This window comes from Garra rufa, chromosome 20 (assembly GCF_049309525.1).
Source record: "Garra rufa chromosome 20, GarRuf1.0, whole genome shotgun sequence".
In the NCBI taxonomy this organism is placed as follows: Eukaryota; Metazoa; Chordata; class Actinopteri; order Cypriniformes; family Cyprinidae; genus Garra; species Garra rufa.
This window is the reverse complement of record NC_133380.1, coordinates 32,710,260-32,737,054: the sequence shown is the minus strand read 5'-3', so window position 1 is coordinate 32,737,054 and position 26,795 is coordinate 32,710,260. Positions and strand designations below refer to the sequence as shown.

General features: G+C 36.9%; 1 protein-coding gene across 1 annotated transcript; it reads right to left on the bottom strand.

The window, feature by feature from the left end:
- Positions 1 to 5,692: 5,692 nt before the first annotated feature.
- slc1a6 (solute carrier family 1 member 6) lies at positions 5,693 to 26,202 on the bottom strand. The gene is made up of 9 exons (XM_073825716.1): positions 25,950 to 26,202; positions 25,724 to 25,861; positions 22,619 to 22,826; positions 22,492 to 22,534; positions 22,031 to 22,344; positions 18,424 to 18,657; positions 14,994 to 15,188; positions 14,716 to 14,850; positions 5,693 to 10,065 (listed from the first exon to the last, which is right to left on the bottom strand). Exons 1-9 carry the CDS (start codon positions 26,164 to 26,166, stop codon positions 9,867 to 9,869), a joined length of 1,683 nt encoding a protein of 560 aa, XP_073681817.1. The 5' UTR covers positions 26,167 to 26,202; the 3' UTR covers positions 5,693 to 9,866.
- Between the last annotated feature and the right edge of the window lie 593 nt (positions 26,203 to 26,795).

Sequence of the window (26,795 nt, the reverse complement as noted above, 5' to 3'; positions counted from 1 at the left end):
GTATGATTTTGTTTTTATTGTAACAGACTAATACGTTTTTTTCTCCTCTCCTAGTGGAAACCTGTAATTTAAAAGTGGGTTTAGCACTGCTTTTTACCTGGAGTTATGAAAGCCTACTTTGTAGCGATGTATGTAATGGCTAGATGATTAACAACAAATAGCCAATCGCATGGCTCATATTCACAAGCTATGGACAGTTACAGAAAAAACGCACATTGTATCCACCCTGTTCTTCAACATGAAAGTAAGCCTATGGGTAAGACTTTTGGGTCATTAGCCACTATAGAGGGTTTGCACTTACGTCACGGTTTGGTCAGTTACCCGGATGCATGGCCATATGGGCGATACTCGCATGTAAACAACAGCATGGATTGCACGGCTAATGCATTACTGAATACGTTGTTCTGCTAATTTATGCTGTCTAAACCATGGGAAAAAGTGTGGAAGCTGCTAAATCATATAGAGATGGACTTAGTAAGCAGGAAGGGACACAATATTTTGACAAACTAAAGTCAATAGGTGGTAAAGATACGTACAAGCAGTATTACCATAATTAAGATATTAGCCTAATATTTCACCTACCTAGCTGGAACTGATAAGAACAAACACGAATGTTGTCAAGATTCTTGCTCTGGAAATCCTGATTAAGTCTGGCCAACCAGACGCCTTTTGTTCCTCAGTTTTTTGCACTCTTCTCCTTGATTTGTTTACCTTTTGTCAGTCTGTAGTTCTCCAAATGTTTTTCCTGGGGGGTGTTCCATAAACCAAGTTTACCAAATAAGTCAGGCTTATTTCAGTTAGTCTGACTTATTGTCACTTGATTTGACTCAAAATAAGTCAGACTACCTGAAATAAGCCTGACTTATTTGGTAAACTTGGTTTATGGAACACCCCCCTGGTCTGACCGATTAGCACAGCCCAAAACATGACAGTAATTGACTGTATGCACGGATTACTTCCTTGTTTAGACAAACCAGCTAAGTCATTTCCGGTCAACTGTACTGTGCCATAAAAGGAGTGTACTTTGCTTGTTTTCTCTACATAATCCATTCACAATCGAAGAAAAGTTTTGTTTGTCTAAGAGGAACAAACGTCCACGTATACCGTTTCAAGAATGACAAACGCGAGTTTAAAAAAATATGCGAGTAAATCGGCTAAATATGCACGAGTCATTGCTATGATTCTGACAAGATGTCAAAAAAGGAGCTTAAATGATTCAGACTAAATTCAGAGTAATAAAACTACAGCAGTAACAAGTTTGTGTTGGTTAAATATAGACTATTTAATAGCTTTTACAGTTCAAGATAAAGCTTAAAAGATGTAGTTATTAATATATAATATTTCAAATTCATATTGAGTGCATTATTTAATTTTTATACCATTAATATTTAACTTATATGTATAGTTCACTACAAATTAAATAAGTATTTAAATAATTCACCCTTATAGGCTGTTTGTGTCTGAGCTTAGTGACTTTCTGCACTTGCTATGCTAAATACTTACTGTAAGTGCGGTAAAGTATTACAATTTATTATACTAGTAATTTTAGAATAAATCGAAAAGCAAGACGTCTTCAAAAAATATAGGGAGCTGAAATGGCAGCTGCAGCCAATGATTGATCCTCTGCTGCCATCTTCTGGTTATATGGGTAATTTCATGTCATTTTTAGCTTCAAAAAATACGTTGTTTTCAGTGAAAAGACATTTTTTTCCCCTCATGTCGTCTTTATGAATGAAAAGTGAATCTTTTAAGTGAATTTTATAGCACAGCTGTAGAGTTGAAAAATAATAAAGGCTTTTAAATATTACAAGATTTTAAAAAGGTGTTCATGACTATGAAGGCAAGTTACTGATTATCAAGAATACGATTAAGATGTCCTTGAAGAGAAGTATCGCTAGCTAGCTAACGTTCATGATAATATCATGATAATGTTTAGCTGTCAGCATTTAAATGCACAACTATCCAGGTGCTCTCCTGGGATTATCAGGCTCCGCATTTCAATTATATTTTGTTAAATAATATGAAACTGAATGTTCATGATGCTATCATGTAATTGTTGTAATTGTAATTGTTATTTTTCTCAGTTTGTGATAATAACGAGGCAGTAGATGAGTCTCAAGAGTGTCCACCTATATATAGCACATAAAATGAGCTTCAGCTGAAGTTTATGAGTTGGCTTCTCATTATGCGGAAGTTCTTAAGAAAGCTCCTTGCATATGGTCAAGTGACCATTTTCAGCAGCAATAATCAGCAAAATATGTAAGTTTCTTTCAGTTCAGTAGCATTGTTTACGTTCAGTGCCGCCAATTTGGCCGACTGATGATGTGTCCTGAAAACAGTCTATAGAGAGAGGAATACTAGCCTGCCTTATCTGTAAAACTGTTCGCACTACAAAACCATTCTGTGGTAATAATTGAGATAATACATTAAAATGATATGGCAAGACACAGCAATTTGCAATATCAAGCAGAAAAATGAGCAGCTGGCACCGAAAAAAAATAAGGTGGATAAACAGTCGTTGCAGCCTTTGAGGAGAAAATGTCGAAAAATGATGGAAAATAGTGAACTGGAGTTTAGAAAACACAGTTTCATTCTTACCTTAGTAGTCCACCGAAAAGTCCATTCAGGAAAAAAACTTGATAGATATGATTTGAGGATGTGTATTGCTACAGCCATTATGTAAACCAGTGGTTTTCAATCCTGGTCCTGGGGACCCACTGCTCTGCACATTTTGTGTGTCTCTCTTATTTAACACACCTGATACAGATCATCAGCTCATTAGGAGAGAGATCCATGTACTTAACTGAGTGTGTCAGATAAGGGATACATACAAAATGTGCAGAGCAGTGGGTCCCCAGGACCAGGATTGAAAACCACTGATGTAAACGGTTCGCTTTCTGCGTTCGTCCAATCAGTGACACCGACCGTGAATATGCAAATAAGAATGTCAACCTGTCTAAAACGACAGTTTCTGAATACCCAGAATGAATTGTTAAAGGTCCCATATCGTACACATTTCTGGAGGTTTATTTTATTTGTTGATGTCCTTAAGAATATATATTTGCGGTATAAGTGCCAAAATCCATCTCAATATATTTTTACAGCTCCTTTTTTAGGAGCTCTGTCAAAAACAGGTCGATTTTGGCCCATCTAATTAATATTCATGAGCCTCTCTTCTGATTGGCCTGTTGTTTTCTGAGTGACGCACAACCAGGCCAATCACAGGTAACTACGGTCATGTATGCTGTAAGCGTAAGCGAGCTCAGACAGTGTTGCCAGACGTACGATAATTATCGTATTTGCACCATAATTTTGACCTCTGTACGATGTACGATCAATAATACCACAATGTACGATAATTTCAGAATTTTGTGACTCCATGGTCATTGTAATTATAGAGCTTCTATTCTCAAAGATCTAGCTGTGTGGATCCTACGTCTACCTTCATGATTGTGAGGAGACGTGAACATGGCGTTACGCATGTCTTTCATCCAATCTTACGTCTTCTCAACCAATATCATCGTGGAGAATGGCTCTCTCTCACGAGCATAAGTTAACGTTCCTGTCGCACTTAGGTCAGTTGTTTCAAAACTGAGGTTGTTAGTTTAACAATAAAGTATAGAAAATGAGTGCTGAAAAGGATAAATCGCTGTAACATCTAGATTAATAGCTGTATTTTGAACGTTTGACTCAGGTAAGATAATAAGTTTAGCATTGCAATAAAGTATAGAAAATGAGTGCTGAAAAGGATAAATAGCTGTAACATCTAGATAAATATCTTTATTTTGAACGTTTGACTCAAATACGATAATTTTCTCCCAAATACGATAATTTTGAGCTTCTGGTACGATACTTGGACATTTCCAATCTGGCAACACTGAGCTCAGAGCAATAGAGAGAGCTGATACTCAACAGGATATTTTAGAATGATCATTAATGTTTTTTCTTTTACAAACACCGAATGCAGTAGGCTACATAACTGTTGCTTTAATAAAGCCCCTTTCACAATGCGCGCTGATTCTGGAAAATTACGGGAACTGTGTGAACCAAAGCCAGAACCTAAAGGCATTGTTGTAGTAATGATGCACGTTATCAAGCGACTCTTCACAACGAAAAATAACGTTACATGCAAAGTGGAATGAAGCAGCGATCATCAGGCAGAGCCAGCTCCTCACTATCAGCGCTGAAGCACAGTTTGTTCAGGTTAGTTTCAGTTTAGTGAAACGTACGCGTCGCATTACATCTCACATCCAAATGTCACATGTCTTTATGGTTTGTGTGCAAAGCATGCACAGATTCCGGAAAACAACTGTGAATGAACCAAATTAAACAATTCCGGAACAAATCGTGGGACACATTATCCGTGTATTTACCGGAATCGCTGTGTGAAAGAGGCTGAAGTTGACGTGCCGCTGGTCTCTTATATTCACGTTGTTCTGAAGCCTGTGTAATGATCGTAGCTTGACATCTATCGACTGAACAGGGTTTTCTCAACTTGTTTTCCTGTTGTTGTTGCTCAATGGAATGGATGCGTTGTTGTCTGGGGGTTTGACAAAAGGAGGGTGGGACGTTGGTTTGTGACTGAAGGCGGTGACTTGAGTCGATCGGACGTCACATCGTTACGGAAGTCACAGCGGCTCGTGAAAATGAACAGCTACTTTAAGCAGGCTGTGTGCAGTTTACTGTGGATTGACTGTTTTGAAACTCATATGGTAGTTAGATAGCCCCTAGACCTTAGTTATCATGAAAAAAGCCAGGAAATTTTGATTTTGACGATATGGGACCTTTAACCTAAACGGCTAAATAATGTGGCGTGTGGAACATGAAACCACAGAATTCCCTTTACCCAGGTTTAGAATGACGAAAATTGAATCCCTATTTAAGTAGTTTTTTTAGCATCAGCTTTTAGATTACCTTAAATTATTCATTTTATGGTAAAATTAGCTGCTTAAAATGTATAAGCTAGACTTGCGTATCAAAATAAGTCAAAAATATTAACAGAATTAATTACATAAATAATAGATTCCGACATTCCAGTGCGTAATGGCTAATAATAGATTTAACTAGCAAATAATAAATAAAATTAGACAATACAGCATTATTTACTGACAATATTCTTGTGCCTTGTGACAAAACAATATTTTTCTGTAATAAATTAATCACTGTTATATTTTCCATGACAGAGTTGAGCTATCCAGCTTGCCAGTGCATGTGTAAACATAACAAAATATTGATAGCAACGGTAAGGTAATTTTATACAACTGGGAGGCACTTTCATCATAAGAAGGTGCATTTATGATAAACATATTATCAGTTCTAGCTTTCCTTGAGAATCAAACCCATGAACTTGATAACAGCGCTATACTGTACTGTTTGAGCTATAGGGATGATATAGGAAAGTTCCTCTCAGAGTGACATATTTGCTCATTTCAGTGGATGGCTGGATGATATACATGTTCATGCTTAGCGCACAGTAGTAGCTATGTCTGAGGTTTCTTTAACTTCATCTAACAATTAACAGAGACATGCATTCAGGTAAAAATTCTTGAAGCCTACTATTACACACCACTAGAGGGTGCTGTTTTGTGGATAATATAAAGTCATGTGCTGGCATTCGGTGACAACATGTGATGTAGTTTGTTTTGTTAAGAAAAACACTGTAAACTGAGTCATTTTATTCCTGAGACATTTATTCATTTTAACACCTTCCAAAATACCAAACAATTCAAGTCAAATTGTTGTTCACACTAGACCATTAACTCGAAGTCAAGCTCAAAATAAATAAGTACAATACAAAATAGTACCATATACTTATAAGAATTATTAAAACATTATACCATTTTCACACATTTTGCATTTAAAAGCGATCTCTACTAAAAGTATATAACCTACAGTTTATCAAAACCCAACAGAGAGGATTGTGAAGTGAATCCATAATACTAATGCTGAAATGGGACCTCCAGACTGTGGTAACATTCAAGTATTTCACACAGACACAGCTGGGTAGCAAATTCTGAGGATATTTATGAAGCTGGCAAATAGATACCAAAAATGCTTAAAACAACCAGCAAAGCACAAAACAAACTGACTGAAGAACCAGAACAAATTTGATTAATCCGTCATATTCCACCACAAAACAAAACTCTTATTTTTCATAAACCACTTTCCACCAAAACTTTACATCCTGTTGATATGTGCTATCAAGAATGAATCCAAACAAATTATCTTAATAAAAGCCATTCTTAAAGGCATAGTTCACCCAAAAATGAAAATTCCGCCATTGACTTCCATAGTATTTATTTCCATAATGTGGAAATCAATGCCTACCGCCAACGGTCTGGTGACCACCATTCTTCAAAAAATCTTCTTTTGAATACAGAAGCTCATACAGGTTTCTAAAAAAGTGGAGGGTGAGGGTGAACTGTCCCTTTAAGGGAGGAATTATACTTACATACTTCACAATCCATCACAAAACAGTAAGGCAAAGCAAAATTCATCAAATAAATATTACATAATATAAATAACTGAGTACAATATATAAACATCTACAAAAATTACATTATTGATAAACTGGATATCAAAACCACCATAAGACCTCAAAGTAACTCAAAAAAGGTTCCCTTTGTCTCTACATGTGTCTTCTGTGAGTTTGGCATTGTGTATATGAGGTAATATAGCATTAAGTAATAATGCTGGTTTATTGACATTAAAAACGTACCCTAAAACAGTGTACTTTAAACAATTTACAAAGACCTTGATGTTTTTAACAGTCTAAAATCAGCATTATAAAACTAGCATAGTGTTATTTTAGTTGGGTGCTACTTGGGAAATGAAAATGCTGATGATTAAAACAACAAATCTTACATTCGCATTGATGTGTCACTTGTTATTCTCAACTTACTGATATGTCTTCTTTTACAACATTTTATTGAACATGTTCTGATTTTCAGAATTGATATATGTGTATATAACAGTGCTTTAGGTATGAACAAGTGTGCCTCACACGACCTGAAAAGTGAAGCCAAAACATCGCCCTCTGGTGGCTAGCTGCAATACAAACCCCGCCCTGTCCATGTAAACCAAATGGGACCTGAGACAAACTAAAAATTAAATTAAACTTCAAAAACATTTTTCCCAGAGATAGTTCACACCATTTTAGGTAGTTCTTATCATGCTGATGTATGTTCAAGTGTTAGTTTTTTTTTTTTTTTTTTTTTATAAATTTGCTTTTAATTAGTTATTAGGGGTGTCATGATAAATTGATTCATTGATCGATTCTGCAATTTTCCAAATGCATCACGATTCTCTCTTGAATCGATTCTGAGCTTAGTTTTTAACAGCAGATGGACCTGCGTGCTTAAGAAAAAGCCATACTCTGCTTGCTTCCAGTTCCTTACACACACCACTTGAACTTAAAATTATTATTCATAAAGTTCAAAAAGGCTAAAGTGAATTACAAGAGTGTTAACAGTGGGCTGTGCTTACATTAATCTCACGTCATAACAGCATAAAAGCCAAGTACATTTAACCCCCTAAAGTACTCAGTTGAACGGTTAAAAACTGGCCTAAAATGCTATCTGCTGGTAAAAACTATGCTCAGAATCAATTCCAGTGAGAATCACAGAATTGATCCACAAATGAGCAATGTCACATGAGTAGAGGTAAGATATGGCTGTATATCGGCACTGCTGTGATTTGGCCTTAGGTATCTCACGTCTACTCGTTCAACGGCCTAAATACATAAATACATAAAATAACAACGGAGCATCTTTAAAAGCCCTCTTTTGTGCAGAACTACTGCCTTCTGCCACGGATTCAAATCTAAAGTTGACAGTTGAACAGCTGAGCCCAAGCCTCCAATACTAATTAGAAAACATCATTTTAGAACTAGTAATGAAAGAACGTTGAGTTGCTTCATTAAAAGCTAATTGTACAGTATTACTGTATTAAAAGCTTACTGTATTATGTAGAGTATTGTGAGAGAGAGATGGACTGGGCGAGTGTGATTACCTGCATCTGATACAGCATTCATTCTTCAGATTGGTCTCGTATTCAAAATAAACATTTGAATATCTACTTAGGAAAGCGTTATCTTTGTCGTAACATTAATATCTTTTCATCTGTTAAGAGTAATTTTGCTGCTCAGTGCATTTGTTCGCTGCGTCAGGTTAAAACTAAAAATAACTTTTATAACATTTATAGCGTTAACTTTTCAGTGTAAAAGTCTTTCCTGCTGACTTATAATAGTCACTGGTCACCATCTAATAGCGGAACAATGTAATTAAAATCACCATCATGAACGCACCATTTCTCAATACTAAACAGTATTGTTAAATACTATTATTTGTATAAAATTCTATTTATTGAATAATAGTATTTAATAGACAACAACAGCCATATTAAAAGTTGCTAGGCAATTCAGTCAAAAGTACAAAGGCAGCGCTTTGATATACAGCATTAAATTTACATAAACATAAGAACAAATAATAGATTAATGAGATCAAAGACTACTGTTAGATTTATCCATAACGAATTATATCAAATGTGTAACCACTATAGAGACATCAGATCCAGCAGTAAGTTCCAGAAGATCTGGCCGAGGTGAGGTGCTCTCGGGCGGGTTCATAAATGCAGAACGGCTGCTGAGGATCTGGAGCTCATATGTCCAAAAACGTTGACACAAATTTTCAAATAGACATTATCTTTATTAACAAACTGCATATTTGAACTTTAAACATGAACTAAAACTGTTGTATAAATCGATTTATCGTGATACCCTATTAGTAATTAGATGCTATAAAAATGCAACTAGATATAACTGCAGCCCGGAGATCTCCAAAATGGGGCGTTAACTCCAAAAACTGGGCGATAACTTTAAAAGAGGGGCGGTCTTTACATGCAAAGGATGGGGTGGGATGGGTAAGTGACTCTCTGGGTGTAACTAAAAAGGTCCAGTTGTCCAGCGAAGTTCGGTTGCGGAGTTGCAAGCAGCTTAAGCCTCTGGTCGGGATCTTCTTGACTCCTTACCTCCTGAACTGTCATTTTCTTTAGCGGACTATTCAGCCCAGCAGCCAATTTTATTGGCTACAATTAGGGTGTAGGATTTCCGGGTTAGTATCGGTCGTAGCATCTCGTAGGAAATTAGCACTAAGATTGACATGATCAATGAAATCTTTTTCATGCGTTGAACTGGGCTGGGAAAACAAATAATGTATGTCGTGTCTTTCTGTCAATGGAAGGAAGTCACACCCTGTTTTGGAGCTCCCACCCCATTTTGGAGTTCCTACCCCCACTTGGAGATGTCCAGGATGCAGTTACACTCCTCTCAAAATATGGGCTGCAGTGTCATGAGCTTGCGATTGGGTGTGCAGTTTGGTTGGGACCGCAGCTTCACCTCACGAGCACTACTGTGCAGACTTGGGGTCCAAATGATATCATCAGCGCAAGATGACAGCAACCATAGGCCCTGTCCCAAATCACAACCTAAACCTTTGTGGTCGTCCTCTAAATCCACAATTTCGTGACGTAATGCCGCTTTGACTGGAAGTCTGCCGCGAAGCTCGCCGGGCTTGGCAGAGCTGCGCATTGAGGGCGCATAACGGTCACAAAGGGGGGTGCTCATGAGCACCATTCTGAAAGGTAAAATGATGAATGGGACACCCTACAATGTTCTCCACTTAACAGACACATCTAGGCTGCAGCCATTGTAAGTATGCAAGACCGCAAGTGCACGTTAAGTGTGCCATTTGGGACAGGGCCATACTGGGATATTTTGGTTTCATTTTTCTGTCGTGGATTGAAGTGAAGACATGTTGTCCATTATTTTTTACAGTCTATTTGTGTGAACTCTAATGATTTGAGGGTAATTACATGGTGGTTTCACTGTTGCGATGTTTGAGAGAGTCATTCTCCTGACAGATCAGCTGGTATGGCTTCTCATTCTCCTCAATCACAGAGTTGCTGATTTCCACCTCCTGGTTCAGGAGTTCCTGACGTGATAGATGCTCAACAATTCCGGCGCCGAATGAATCTCCCAGCACATTGGTGGTGGTCCTGAGTCGATCCCTGAACAACCACACAAACAAATTTACATTAAAGCCAATTTCTAAAACCGTGAATGGTGCTTAACTATGTAACAAAGTAAAAAAGCTGGATACCATGGTGTTGCTAGAGTATTATGAGGCATTGTCTATGAGGTGTGGCTATGCAGGTTCTAAGGTGTTTTGAGTGGCTAATAGGGTTGTGACGATGAGGAAATTTCCCCACCGGTTAATCGGCACGTGACAACACCGGTAATACCGGTATCACCGTGGGGGTGGGGGTTTGCTCTTTTTTCTGCTTTTAAATAGCTTATAAATGCGTGCGTATTATACTTTCACTTTCAGTTTTGCGGGAATTGGCAATTCGGCGTCAATTGTTTTAATGGACGACAACGAAACTACAAAAAAAAAACTTTGGACCCAAAATATTGCCAAACAGGTGCTTTTGGACACTAAATCGTCCGCCATTCTCTTTCTGTAAATTCGACTCCTCGCACAGATAATTAACACGGCCAATTCACCATCAGCAATCACACTCCGTATCCAAGCACTACAAGAGAATCCCTTTAAATAGCCAAGCAGTCTGACCTTCATCATCTCTTGTTTTCAGCATCCCTCTCCCTGGGCAGGGGGAGTGCCCCGGGCTCGGCCAAACATGCTTAACTTTTACGCTGTTTATTATATGTAAGCGCGAACTCCTCACGTGATAAATGAAATATGACGCATTCTAGCTATGTTTAGTTTTTAATTATATTGCATGCTCTCGTCTTAAGTAAATTATTTAGAATAATATTTTCCATTCAATTCAAATAAATATTTAATAAAAAAACTAATACTTAAAAAAAAAAAAGTGGAGACGGTGTCACGGTGGAAAAGTGATGTCACCGGTGTTGCGTCTTAAAACCGGTAACACCGTCAACACCGTCTATCTAGCAAGCCTAGTGGCTAAGGTGTTATGAGTTGTTTTATAAGATAAGTGGGTGGTTGCTAATGTGTTTTAGGTGGTTGCTAAGGTGTTACCATGCAGATGTTCAAGTGTTCTGATTGGTTTCTAGGGTGTTTTGGATGGTTTCCAAAGTGTTTTAACGTGGTTGCTAAGGTGTTACCATGGAGGTGCTAAGGTGATCCAGAGCCATAGAGAAAGAGAGTTGCGACATGCTTTGATCTCGCCGCTGCGCGGTCACGTGGTTCATGGAGCTCTTAATAGTTCCAAACAACTTCACGCTGTCAATGTGTTTGAATGGGTTTAAGTAGGATAGACAGTAGTTTCACTATATTTGCTGCAATTTCGAGTAATTATTAACACATAATGTGCATTGATTGTGTATTGATAACTTCTCTGAATACGCTTTACAATCACATTTTATTCTGGGCAGTGATAAAGAGACATAATTAATATGTTCTCATACTTTTTGGCAGTCAAATGTGACCAAACACCTTAAGTGTAACTTTTATTCAATTAAATAATTGTAATATTTAGTCCAGTTCTATTTAGTTCATATTTTGAGGAGGTTTTTTTTGTACTAAATAATATGTGCAATAATGATCCTGACCATTTAAAAGATAACATTTTCTAATATAGTGTTTATATTATAGTTACTGTGATATTTAAGGTAAAATACATTTGAATGTGTATTTGGACATGATCAAACATTTTTTATATGTTTCGATTTAACGATTTAATGTTAAATAAATAAAAAGTATTTTACTCATGCTATTTTATGATATTCAAATATACAACATAACTGAATATTATAAAAGGCAAGCAAAAATGGCATTTAACATAATAGAAAAGATGAAAATAGTGTTTTAAAAAACACAAGGCAACGAATTGCATTCAGCATACATTTTTATCGTATTTCTTGAACGCAGTCTTTACTGAAACTCATTCAACCTCCTACAGTGAGAGAAAGATTGCAGAAAGACTAAAAATGTAAAAATATGACAACTAGTATCTGGTTATGGACGCTATTACGGTGTTTCTCAAGTTATCTAACTGCATTTACAGTATAACTGTTTATTTTTTAACGATAAACATTAACTATAACACGCTTCATAAAATACCACTACTGGCCAGTTTTCCGAGAGGTCAACTGATGTGTTAAAATGTAAAAAAATGCAGTAATTTCTTCAATTTACCAGCGGCTTTGCTTGAGAAATTCTGAAATGAATGGGCTTCTATGGAGGAGCTATTGGTTGTTTGGAACTATTGGCCGCTCCATGACACGCTTTACTTCCGCATTCCTCAGTTCCTATGGAAGCCTATGGGAGTGTCGCAACTCTGTTTCTCTATGGCTCTGAAGTGATCTAACTGGTTAAGGTGTTGTGAGTTGTTTCCAAGATGTGGGTGATAGCCACTGTGTTTTTAGGTGGTTGCTAAGGTGTTACCATGCAGGTTCTAATTGGTTTATAGGGTGTTATGGATTGCTAAGTGTTGCTATGCTAATTTTGTCATTTTGCTATGGTGTTGCAGTGGTTGCCAGGGTGTTGCTATGCAAGGCACTAAGGTGTTCAGAGTGGTTTTTAGGATGCTGCTACGCAGCTTCAAGGGTGTTGTGTGTGGTTGCCAAGGTCTTGTTATACAGGTGAAAATGTGTTGTGATTGGTTTCTAGGGTGTTGTGGATGGTTTTCAAAGTGTTGCTAGGGTGTGACTATGTTTTGATATTTTTGTTATTTTGGATGTTTGCCAGGGTGTTTCTATGCAGGTGCTAAGGTGGTTTTTAGCGTGTTGCTAGGGCATTGTAGGTGTTTTTTTGGGTGTTTGGCAAGGTGTTGCTATGCAGGTGCTAAGGTGTTATGAGTGTTTTTTAAGATGTGGGTGGTTGCCAATGTGTTTTTAGGTGGTTTTGATTTGGTTGTTCTGATTGTTCTGGTTTTAGTTTCTAGGGTATTGTCGATGGTTTCCAAAGTGTTGTTAGGGTGTTATGCTATTTTTGACAATTTGTTATGGTGTTGCGATGGTTGCCAGGGTGTTGCTATGCAGATGCTAAGAAGTTTACAGTGTTTAGGATGTTGCTACACAGTTTCTAGGGTTGTGGGTGGTTGTCAAGGTCTTTCTGTGCAGGTGAAAATGTGTTGGGATTGGTTTCTAGGGTGTTGTATTTGCAAGTGTTAAGGTGTTCTGAGTGTTTTTAGCATGTTGCTATGTAGTTTCTATGGTGTTTTGGGTGGTTGCCAGGGTATTGCTATGCAGGTACTATGATGTTCAGAGTGGTTTTCAACATTACGTTATGCAGTTGCTGTGATGTTGTGAGTGGTTGCCAAGATGTTCCAGGGTGACTACAAGAGTGGCTGCCAAGGTGTCGCTATGCAGTTGCTGGTGTGTTGTGGTTGGTTGCCAAGGTGGTTGCTAGGTGGTTTCTAGGATGGTTGCCATAGGGGTTGCTATGCAGTTACTGGTGTGTTGTGGATGGTTGCCAAGGAATTCTCTAGGTGGCTACAAGAGTGGTTGCCAAGGTGTTGCTATGCTGGTGCTAGTGTGTTGTGAGTGGTTGCCAAGTTGTTGGTAGATGGTTACTGGGGTGTTGCTATGCAGGTATTATGGTGCTTTGAGTGGTTTTCAACATTATGTTATGCAATTGCTGGGAAGTTGTGGGTGGTTGCTAAGATATTCTCTAGGTGGTTTCTAGGATGGTTGCCAAGGTGTTACTCTGCATTTGCTGGCGTGTTGTGGATGGTTGCCAAGGCATTCTTTAGAAGGCTACAAGAGTGGTTGCCGAGGTGTTGCTATGCAGTTGCTGTTGTGTTGTAGATGTTTCCAAGGTGGTCACTAGGTGGTTTCTAAGGTTGTTGTCAAGGTGTTGCTACGCAGCTGCTAGTGTGTTTTAGGTGATTGCCAAGTTGTTGGTAGGTGGTTGAAAGGACATTGCAAGTGTTGAGGTGTTCTGAGTGTTTTCAGCATGTTGCTATGTAGTTTCTAGGATGCTGTGGCTGGTTGCCAAGGTGTTGTTAGGGGGTTGCCAGGGTGTTGCTATGCAGATGCTAAAGTGTTCTGAATGTTTTTTGTAATGTTGCTAGGACGTTGGAGTGGTAGTCAGGATGTTTCTATTCATACACTGAGGTGTTTTGAATGGTTTTTGACATGTTGCTAGGGTACTATATTTGCTAGAGTGTTGCTATGCAGGTGCAACGGTGTTGTGATTGGTTTTTAACATAATTTAAATGTGTAAAACCCATGTTATCGCATAAATGTGAAAATGTGTGTTCCTTGCTCAACATTTTATTCGATAACATTAGGCAGTTTTGATTTCTATTCAGTTTGTTTGATAATCATGTCATTTTACACATGCATCTGCTTATATAAGCAATCGCTTGTTTCTGATGCTTCTTCTTCACCATGTTTGATCTCTTTCAGAAGATGTGTAATAGTGCCTCCTACTGTATAACAGTGAAAACACAAAAAGCCAGACAATTTCATCAATGGCAGGGAAAGAGTTAGTGATCTGTTAAATAAATAAACTTCATGCACATCACACTCAAGTAAGTCACTGAGGAGAAACATTCAATGTATGCAATTCATTGTTCAGTATTATGGATGCTCGATATGACAGCCGAGCGTGTCAACATTGGCAGCACTCCTTCAGATTAGCAGTCTGCATTATGTATCAATAACCTTTGAGAGAGTGCTCTCTACTGGAGCCGCATACTTCAGCGTGACATTTGAGAGAGACTCACAGGAACCAGTCCACTGCGATGATCAGTGTAATGTCCTCTGTGGGCAGTCCCACCGATGTCAATACTATCACCATGGTAACCAGCCCAGCCTGAGGGATGCCTGCTGCTCCGATGCTAGCGGCGGTCGCCGTAATGCTGCAGGAAACATGAGGGCTTGTTAATTTGGACTTTGATGGAAAATATCCCACAGGAGATATTGTTTGTAATAAGGAGAAAGGCGAAGTAAAAACTGATAAGTGATAAACACTCCTTCAGTACTTGTGCTTGACAAAACTCACCTGATAGTGAGGATCTGCCCAAAGTTCAGGTCCATGTCATTGACCTGGGCGATAAAAATGGCCGCCACGGCCTCGTACAAAGCAGTGCCATCCATATTGATTGTGGCTCCAACTGGCAGAATGAAACGTGTCACTCGTTTGTCCACATGGTTGTTTTCTTCAAGACAACGGAAGGTGATGGGCAGGGTGGCAGAACTGAGGAAGACAAGAAGATAATAATACTGTAATGTTGTGTGCGGTCAAAACAATACATAGCAACTGAAATCTATTTAGGAGAATTGAATTACTAAGACTGCCATTGTGCCCTTGAGCATAGAAATTGAAAATTTAATTTAAAAATGGAGAACTCATGTCTAACGTATACTTATAACTGTGTACAGCATACTATGTGTTTTAATTAGGATGACTAAGTGTAAATAAATAGATAAACACTGCAACGTTTGATTAAATTACAATGGATGATAATTCAGGATGAGAATCTCGTGGCTGTTTATTTGATTAATAAGTGTCTTCTAAATGACAAGCAAACTATACAGGGACAAATGGAGGAAAATAATAAAATTCAATACTTTTTAATCAGATCATATGCCAAAGATTTGTGCACTTTTAGCTTTGAAGTTATTTATATGCTAGTTTTAGTATCATTTAGATACTATTATAGTTTTTCATAACATTTTGAATTATATTTTATTTTTATGAATTAATATTAATTTTAGTTAAAGTTGTCATTTTTGTATTTTGTATTGTTTAAAAATGTCTATATACTTTTTCGTTTTTATTTAGTTTATTTTTGTGCACTAAAATAACTAAAACTGAAATAAAAATGAATACATTTTGCCTAGCTGAAATAAGCTTATGTTTTTTATATTTTATTTCAGCTGACATTTATTTCAAGTAATGCAAATGTTTTTTTTGTTTTTTGTTTTCTATGGTTTTAATTTTAGTTGATTATAATAAGTCTGTCCTAGCATAGTACTAAAGTATGACAAAATAAACTTTTAGCAGATATACATTTAAAATCTGTCAGACAAGACCAAAAAATCATATTACTGATATCAAATCATATTAAATGAATGACACTGTATATATATATAGTCAAATTATAATATAATAACATTTCAAAAATATAGTGGATCTTGCAAATATTTGTCCAATATAATGCTATCTAGAATCTAGAAATCATAAATACTACCTGGGCTTTAAAGGGATAGATTATCCAAAAAAATTAAATTCTGTCATTAATTACTCACCCTCATGTCGTTCCAAACCTGTAAGACCTTCGTTCATCATCAGAACAAATTAAGATATTTTTGATGAAATCCAAGAGCTTTCTGACCCTGCATAGGCTGCAAACATAACTACCATGTTCAAGGCCCAGAAAGGTAGTAAGGACATTGTTGAAAAATGTCTCATTAATGGTGCCAACAGTGACACAGAGGAGAAGTCATTTTTGCAGAACAGCTTTTATTTTTGTTTTCTTGTTGCACAAAAAATATTCTCTTAGCTTCATAAAATTAAAGTTAAACCACTGATGTCACATGGGCTATTTCATCAATGTCCTTACTACATTTCTGTGCCTTGATCGTGGAAAGACCTGTTTAGAACAACGTGAAGGTGAGTAATTAATAATACAATTTGAATTTCTGGATTTAAATATTAATAAAAAAGTGCTGTGCTGTGTTCAGTTTAAATAGAAAATACATCCACACAACATTCATAAAATCATTCCATGGGGTTTTTAATGTATATTATTTAGAAACACCATCTGCTACTGGACCAGCTGATCTTCATCTCAGTTAACTGTCACAACAACAACAAACTATTTGCTCTGTATTGTTGCTGTGGAATGTGTAAAGTACTTTGAGTTTTTTTTTTGCATGTTTGTCACACTTTAATGTTTCAGATCATCAAACAAATTTAAATATTAATCAAAGATAACACAAGTAAACACAGCATGCAGTTTTTTAAATGAAGGGGGTTTTTTATGAAGAGAAAAAAAAAATCCAAACCCACATGGCCCTGTGTGAAAAAGTTAAAACATGTGATGATAAACTGTGGTTTATCACACCTGAGTTCAGTTTCTCTAGCCACACCCAGGTCTGATTACTGCCACACCTGTTCGCAATCAAGAAATCACTTAAATAGGACCTGCCTGACAAAGTGACGTAGACCAAAAGATCCTCAAAAGCTACACATCATGTTGAGATCCAAAGAAATTCAGGAACAAATGAGAAAGAAAGTAATTAAGATCTATCAGTCTGGAAAAGGTTATAAAGCCATTTCTAAAGCTTTGGGACTCCAGTGAACCACAGTAAGAGCCATTATCAACATGGAACAGTGGTGAACCTTCCCAGGAGTGGCCAGCCGACCAAAATTACCCCAAGAGCGCAGCGACGACTCATCCAAGAGGTCACAAAAGACCCCACAACAACATCTAAAGAACTGCAGGCCTCTCTTGCCTCAGTTAAGGTCAGTGTTCATGACTCCACCATAAGAAAGAGACTGGCAGAGTTCCAACACGAAAACCGCTGCTGAGCAAAAAGAACATAAAGGCTTGTCTCAGTTTTGCCAGAACACATCTTGATGTTCCCCAAGACTTTTGGGAAAATACTCTGTGGACTGACGAGACAAAAGTTGAACTTTTTGGAAGGTGTGTGTCCCATTACATCTGACGTAAAAGTAACACAGCATTTCAGAAAAAGAACATCATACCAGCAGTAAAATCTGGTGGTTGTAGTGTGATGGTCTGGGGCTGTTTTGCTGCTTCTGGACCTGGAAGACTTGCTGTGATAAATGGAACCATGAATTCTGCTGTCTACCAAAAAATCCTGAAGGACAATGTCCGGCCATCTGTTGGTGACCTCAAGCTGAAGCGAACTTGGGTTCTGCAGCAGGACAATGATCCAAAACACACCAGCAAATCCACCTCTGAATGGCTGAAGAAAAACAAAATGAAGACTTCGGAGTGGCCTAGTCAAAGTCCTGACCTGAATCCTATTGAGATGCTGTGGCATGACCTTAAAAAGGCGGTTCATGCTCGAAAACCCTCCAATGTGGCTGAATTACAACAATTCTGCCAAGATGAGTGGGACAAAATTCCTGCACAGCGCTGTAACAGACTCATTGCAAGTTATCGCAAACGCTTGATTGCAGTTGTTGCTGCTAAGGGTGGCCCAACCAGTTATTAAGTTTAGGGGGCAAACACCTTTTCACACAGGGCCATGTGGGTTTGGATTTTGTTTTCCCTTCATAATAAAAAAAACTTAATTCAAAAACTGCTTGTTGTGTTTACTTGTGTTATCTTCGATTAATATTTAAATTTGTTTGATGATCTGAAATATTAAAGTGTGACAAACATGCAAAAAAATTAAAAATCAGGAAGGGGGCCAACACTTTTTCACACCACTGTAAAGGTCAATAACGTGGTTACCTGGATGACGTGCCTAGAGCCGTGATGAGAGCCTGCAGCAGCCCAGCGATGAAAGTGAAAGGGTTCCTCTTGGTTACCACAAAGAAGAGCAGAGGCAGAACGAACAGGCCGTGGATGAGCAGCCCAACAATGACAGAAACCGTGTACATCCCTAACTGTCCGCCAACCTGAGCAAGATCCTTCATCTCAACAATCTTCCCTGCAATCAGGAAGAGGATTCCCACCGGAGCATACCTGCTCAGCAGAGGAGAGATGGGACACACATTGTACGATGAGTATATAATAAATAGTAGATTTTAATAAATATGAATTTGATAAATAACATTCGCATACATGCGTGCATTAATGAAGCCTTTATTTGTTAATTAAAGGGATAGTACTTTTTGTGCAAAAAGAAAACAAAAACAACAGCTTCATTCAACAATTTCTTCTCTTCCATGTCAGTTTTCTTTAAAGAGCAGACATTGTTGCAGAAAGTTGTTATTTTTTACTATTTTAACAATTTCCTTGCTACCTTTATGGGCCCTGTCTATGCAAGGTCAAAAAGCTCTCTGATTTCATCAAAAATATCTTAATTTGTGTTCAGAAGATGAACAAAGGTCAACATGAAGGTGAGTAATTATTAATGACATAATTTTCATTTTTGGACAAACTAACCCTTTAACTTTGAATTTTATTGCATGGTATTTTTAATGATATGTATAATTTTGTTTCAATATAAAAAAAAAACATTATAATTAGAAACGTTCTAATAATTACAAATGAATATGCCAAAATATACTCATAATTACACAATTATAATTATACAAATATTTCATATAATTATGACTTTTATTATATTGAGAACATTTCTCATAATAATTATAATAATATTTTAGAATATCATAATAATGAGAACCTTTCTCATAAAATCGAAACTTAATTATTATAAACATTAAACATATTATATAATATGTCATAATATTTACAGAAAAAAATTACATAAATACATTATTATGAGAAACTTTCATAATAATGAGTTAGTATGTATAATAATGAGTATAAATTGTATAAAGGTTTTCATAACAAAACAATTATGACAGGTATTTTATAGGAATTTTTAAAAACATATTAATGACATTATAATAACACACTAATTTGCTATTATAAAAAGGTTTCTCATTAATATGATAAACTAATGCATTATTATAAGATTAGTTTATGTATTTTTAAAATATTATAATATTAATATACAATATAATATATAATAATAATATATGTGACCCTGGACCATAAACAAAACCAGTCTTAAGTCGCTGGGGTATATTTGTAGAAATAGCCAAAAATACATAGTATGGGTCAAAATTATTGATTTTTCTTTTATGCCAAAAATCATTAAGAAATTAAGTAAAGATCATGTTCCATGAAGATTTTTTGTAAAATTCCTACTATAAATATATCAAAATGTAATTTTTGATGAGTAATATGCATTGTTAAGAACTTAATTTTGACAACTTTAAAGGTGATTTTCTCAGTATTTTGAATTTTTTGCACCCTCAGATTCCTGATTTTCAAATAGATGTATCTCGGCCAAATATTGTCCTATCCTAACAATCCATATATCAATAGAAAGTTTATTTATTGAGCTTTCATATGATGTATATATCTCAGTTTTGTAAAATTTAACCTTATGACTGGTTTTGTGGTCCAGGGTCACATATTAAAAATGTTTCATTTATTTAAAAAAAAAAACTTTCATATACCATTTCAAGAAATGTTCATCACACCTTGAATATATCAGAGTGTAGTGCATGGAGCCAATCAGACATGAAATAACTAGTTATATTCCTTAAATGACTTCTCCCCCATGATTAACACCTATGTGCTATGAGCCAGTCCTTTGTTCACTATCCAGCTCATCCCCCCACCATCAAGATAAGACTCCTACCAGAAATGCAGGGAAAGATAGACTTTCCTTATTCAGACATGCAGTCCCACATACAGTTATATAGAAATGTACACGTATCAATGTGTTACCTTTTCTTATATTGTTGTTTCTGTTATGTATGTCGGCCTCAAACAATAATCCGCAATAGGTGAATTATTGTGCATGCTAAGACTCTCACATTTAGAATCACTCAGTCAAACGAGAAGATACATAGATCATGTTTGGTGTCTATGAGCAGCATTTATTATTCCCTAAATGTTAATGTTTGTGGCATCTTAATAACTCATTGCTTTATATGTATTATTGAACTTTTGAAAGTTTTGTGGCCAAACAACCAATCAGCTTCCACATGCGAAACCCCATTGTGAGAGACAAAGACTTTCAATCTTCCCTCCAAAACTCAGATCAACCGGATTGGTCAAGGTCCAACTGTGGGCGTGAACGACCTACAGGTTTATAAACCTTCCCTCATCTCTCTCATTTTCTTGCTCTTGCCTTCGGGACACAAAGACACGTCACCCGCACCTCCCCCCAGATCCATGGGGGGGGGGGGGGGGTCTCACCTAGCGGAGGAGATGATGAGGCCTGCGATACTCTCAAGGAACTGGAAAGGACTTTCTGAACTGAACACAAACGGAACAATGCACAACAACAACAAGCTTGCAAGTATCCGTCCTTTCTACAAACGTAGATAGCTGCGTTTAAGGCGTTTTATAAAAGAAACGATTTCAGGATGTTCAGAACCGTTTCATTCCTGTCCCTTTGCAAACTCACTGTCTGTCTCTCTCTCTCTCTTACTCTCTCTCTCTCTCTCTCTCTCTCTCTTACTCTCTCTCTCTCACGCGTTCTCTGTCTATTTGTGTTTTATGTACGTTTGTCTATGTGCGATCGTTTGTAAGTAGAATAGTTTAATAAACAACCATATATTCACATATAATGATTCTCGGTGCTGAATGCTTACATTACAAAGTCACTTAAACTGTTTCGATCTCATATTGCTACCTTAAGCCCTATTCTGTTCAATTGTTTTAACTCCGTTCTGGTTAGTAAAAACGCGTTGCCGTGACGACGGGCCAACGTCAGAGTAATGGGTATCGCTGAATAATTTGCTGGACAAAGAAACCAGTCGATATCGTTATTACTGTTACTGATCAGAAACTGGAAATTGCGTATATTTAATGACGATTATTATACACGATTTCCTGTGAGTTAAACTACTTTCCCTGACTGAAATGTATGTTTTAAATAACTCATTTCATCCTATTCATTGGTCGTAAGACCTGGTGGAGTTTGCAGTGTATATGTGATGAGAGGAACAGTCTCATGCATATACACACATATATTGATCATCTTAAATTCTTTGAGCTAACCAAAATTCTCTACACAGAGTATACACCTCTTAATCAATATTTTCAAAAATATGTTCAATTATATTTTTAATTTAATTGAAATTAATTATTAAACGTTTGGTGTGTCACATCACATGAGTTTAATTTTGCTCATTATTACATTGTACAGTATCACACTGCCTTTTATTTACCTTTTGGTCCCCCAAAAAATATCAAAATAAACTGTAGTAGGTCTACAAAAATTATCTGTATCTGTGTCATTGTCAGTATGAATTGCCTTACATAAAAGATTCAACAGGAAGGTTATCAGAACATCAAATTACACACTAACCAGATAATGATGGCCACCAAGCGCATTATGGCTTCATTCAGGCAGTCAAAGAAGTCCCGGAGAGCCTGGCCCTGCTGTTTCATGTTTCCAATCACTAATCCAAAGCACATAGAGAACACCACCAACCCCAAGGCGTTCACGCCGTTCGAGGACCCTGAGACAGGCAACACCTCTTCCACCGTCTCCTGGATGGTCTGCAGGACTGTGCTGAGGTTGGACACTTGGCTGAGATCTGTAGAGTTGAAGCTGTCTGATGCATTGACCACGATGGTGACATTTTTGGTCAGCACGGTTTTCTTGTATAGTGTTTTGTACTGCAAGAAAAATGGGCGATTAGTAATGTTACTTGTACCAAATGGGTCTGAACAGAATATTAGAAATTAGAAAGACATTAGATATTACATATTAGAAAAAGAATATTTTTAACCTCAACCATGTGAACAATTTAAGGACAGACAAACCTGTTTAAAGCAGGCCTCAACTAAATTCGGTGGAAACATATTTCTATAAGAACAATGAGAAAAATCTGAGTTCATAGCATTCAAAAAATAAACAAGCATCAGGGGTCAAACTAAACTTTCTCCTCACCTTATCAAGTCCAGAAAAGCATCAGCGGCCTGCACTGGCTCAATGCTGCCACTAGAGGCCACTGGACTGTCCCTGCTGCCTTTACCTGGCCTGATTATAATCACCATTACGATACCGATGAAGACTGCTATAAACGTGGTCACCATGTAGTAGACGATGGCCCGAATTCCCATCTTCCCTGAGGCCTTGCTGTCTAACGAGGAGATTCCTGAAGACACGCAGCAAAAAGAGACAAAAGATCTGTGCTTGAGCATTTCAGAAGTGACAATCATCCTATAAAGCAGCATGATTACTTTAAATAATGGATTTTGATTAAATAGTTTTAGCTTATGCATGTATTAATTTCACATTTCACAGTGGCAAAGAATTGGTATTTTTTTACATATACTATTAAATATATATTAAAATATAGCTATTATATACAGTGCCTTGCGAAATTATTCATACCCCTTCATTTTTTCACATTTTGTTACATTGCTGCCTTATGTTAAACTACTTTAAATTACTTTTTTCCCACATCAATCTACACTCCCTACTCCAATGGCAAAGCAAAAAATAGGTTTTTAACATTTGTGCAAATTTATTAAAAATAAAAAACTGAAAAGATCCCGTTGCATTAGTATTCATACCCTTTTCTGGGACATTCAAAATTTAGCTCAGGAGCATTCATATTGCTTCTAGATGTTACTACACTTCGAGTGGAGTTAAAGTGTGGCAAATTCATTTGAATGAGTATGATTTAGAAAGGCACACACCTCTCAGAAAAGGTCTAACAGCTGAAAATGCATATCAGAGCAAAAACCAAGTCCTGAGGTCAAGATAACTGCCTGTAGAGCTCAGTGACAGACTTGCGTTAAGGCAGTGATCTAGGGAAGAGTTCAGAAAAAAATCTGCTGCATTGAAGGTTCACAGAAGCATGTAGCCTGCAGTATCCATAATAGAAGACGATTGGAACAGCTAGGACTCTAGAAAATGTCTGCCAGCCCCCATCCAAGCTGACAGAGCTTGAGAGGTGAAAAGGTGAGGCAAAGAATGGCAGATAATTGCCAAATGCAGATGTGCAAAGCTTGTTACATCATACCCAAAAAGACTTGAGGCTGTAAAGGTGCTTCAACTATGTACTGAGTTGAGGGTATGAATACTTATGCAATGTACTTATTGCAGTGTTTGATTTTTAATACATTTGTAAAATTTGCAAATCTGGTTTTTGCTTTGTCATTATTATGGTGTATGGAGTGTAAATTGATGTGGGGAAAAACTAATTTAAAGCAGTTTAACATAATACTGCAACAAAACGTGAATAAAAATGAAGGGGTATGAATACTTTTGCAAGGCACTGTACACTACTGTTCAAAAGTTTGTTACGAATTTTTAAACCTTCTCTTCTGCTCATTAAAATGTATTTGATACAGTGAATACAGTGAAAACAATATTGTGAAATATTATTACAATTTAAAAAAACTTTCTAGCTGAAAATATTTTAAAATGTAATTTATTTCTGTGATCAAAGCTGAATTTACAGCATCATTACTCCAGTCTTCAATGTCACATGATCCTTCAGAAAGCATTCTAGTGTGATTTGCCATTTAAAAATAATTTCTTATTATTATCTGTTGTGCTGATTCATATTTTCCATAAAGTGTGATACATTTTAAGATTTTTTGATGAATAGATACACACAAACAGTATTTATTTAAAAAATAAATCTTCAGTAACATTTTAATTAAATGTCTTTACTGTTTTGTTTTGTTTTTTGTTGCACATGTGATCAAATTAATGCATCCTTTCTGAATAAGAAATGAAAAACTTATAAACCCTAAAGTTGTGAACAGTAACATAGAACAGAATTATAAAGTACAATTGTACAAAACAAAAGCACAGAAAGCATAGACGCTGAATACGTTACAAGCGATAGTTTTACAAAACATAAATTATCAATGAAGAATAAACCCTGCTGTAAAGAAATGTTAAACGGGTAGTTCACCCAAAGATGAAAATTGCCATCATGTTCTCACTCTCCAAACCTGTGCGAATATTTTTCTTCTGTTGAGCACAAAAGAAGATATTTGGAAAAATGTGGTAACTGTTGCTGGTAACCATTAACGTCCATAGTGTGGAAACAAACACTATGGAAGTCAATGGCTACCAGCAACTGTTCGGTCACCAACATTCATCAAAATATCTTCTTTTATGTTCAACAGGAAGAAATTCATACAGGTCTGGAGGGTGAGCAAATTATGAATGAAAATTATTCATTTTATGTGAACTACTCTTTAAAGGATTAGTTCAATCCTGAATAAAAAACATTCTGATAACGTCATTCAAGATGTTCATGTCTTTCTTTCATTTGTCGAAAAGAAATTCAAGTTTTTGAGGAAAACATTCCAGGATTTTTCTTTCTTTTGTCGAAAAGAAATTAAAGGTTTTGAGGAAAACATTCCAGGATTTTTCTTTCTTTTGTCGAAAAGAAATTAAAGTTTTTGAGGAAAACATTCCAGGATTTTTCTTTCTTTTGTCGAAAAGAAATTAAAGGTTTTGAGGAAAACATTCCAGGATTTTTCTTTCTTTTGTCAAAAAGAAATTAAAGGTTTTGAGGAAAACATTCCAGGATTTTTCTCCATATAGTGGACTTCAATGGGGATCAGTGGGTTGAAGGTCCAAATTGTAGTTTCAATGCAGCTTCATAGGGCTCTAAACAATCCCACCTGAGAAAAAAGGGTCTTATTGAGCAAAACGATCAGTCATTTTCTAAAAAAAATAAGAATAAAAATGAATATACATTTAAACCACAAATGCCCGTCTTGCACTAGCTCTGCAATGTGAGTCTACGACTCTACGAAGCTGCATTGAAACTGCAATTTGGACCTTTAACCCGCCACCACTGAAGGAAGGAGAAAACTCCTGGAATGTTTTCCTCAAAAACCTCCTTTTCAACTGAAGAAAGAAAAACATGAACATCTTGGATGACATGGGAGTGAGTAAATTACCAGGATATTTTCATTCTGGAGTGAACAATTCCTTTAACCGTTAGTTCATGCTGTTAGTTAACTGATAGTTAAAGTGTTAGCGAATGCTCTATAGAGAGTGAAGTGATTTGTGGTGTACCTGTTACCAGGCTGGAGACGATGAGCGGTAGAACAAGCATCTGAAGCATCCTCATCAGCAGCTCTCCAGGGAAAGAGAAATACTTCACCTCTCTGACGGACAGGTTATGAGATCTCAGGGCGAAACCCAACACCACCCCTGTATACAGTCAAACAGATCTGAAACTTCAAAAAACAAGCCCAACATGACTTTTCCTGCTGTTTGGCTCAATGATATACTGCATTACCTAAAGCCACAGCAGCCACTGTGAAGATCACGAAGGTGTTCCTCCGCAGAAATGTCTTGACGCTATTCCTTGTGATGCCGCCCATTTTTCGTCTGCTTCCCGACATCTGCTTCTGTAACACTCGGCACAGACGGTGGAGCCCCTCTTCAGCGCGCTGTGGCTTCTCAGAGTCTTCACTCAGAAACAGACTGGTGCTGTTTGGAGGCTTCTCGTTCATAATAAGCTCTAATACATGGTCCAAGAGGGTTTCGTGGGAAACTATGGCCAAAAAATCAGAAAGAAAAGGAAAAGAGTTTAAACTTGTACTAAAGCCTAACTATTCTAAGTATTTTCTTTTGTGCTCAACATGAGACAGACAGTCATGGGTTTGAAACAACATGATGCAAGTAAATGTTGACAAAATTTGAATTTCTTTAACCTCTACACCACAAAGCCCACTTAAAACAAGTACACTTAACATTTTTCTGTTCTGTATTTCTTTTTTTATATATACAGTATCTGAGTGAGTACACCCCTCACATTTCAGCAACCATTTTAGTATATCTTCTAATGAAATGAAACTTGGATATATTTTAGAGTAGTCAATGTGCAGCTTGTATAGCAGTATAGATTTACTGTCCTCTGAAAATAACCCAACATACAGCCATTATTAGAGGTTCAGTAACACCCTGAAACCGAGTTACACTACAGTGGTCAGCGTCATACGGAGGTTTTCCATGATGGGTTCCATTCGGACCAGGGCTTGCAAGGGTCGATCAACGAAGTTAAGCACTCGTTCTGTGCGTCAGGTGCAGAACCTGGCTTCAAAAATCAGATGCATGAGTGCTGCCAGCATTGCTTTAAAGG

Bases quoted from the DNA above. Each gene is read 5' to 3' on its own strand.
- slc1a6 (XM_073825716.1), bottom strand. From the start codon at position 26,166: ATGAACGAGAAGCCTCCAAACAGCACCAGTCTGTTTCTGAGTGAAGAC. The intron at 25,862-25,949 runs GTAATGCAGTAT...GACTGTATACAG, and splicing joins AGTGGCTGCTGTGGCTTTAG to GGGTGGTGTTGGGTTTCGCC. The intron at 10,066-14,715 runs GTGAGTCTCTCT...GTGGTTGTTCAG, and splicing joins ATCGCAGTGGACTGGTTCCT to GGATCGACTCAGGACCACCA.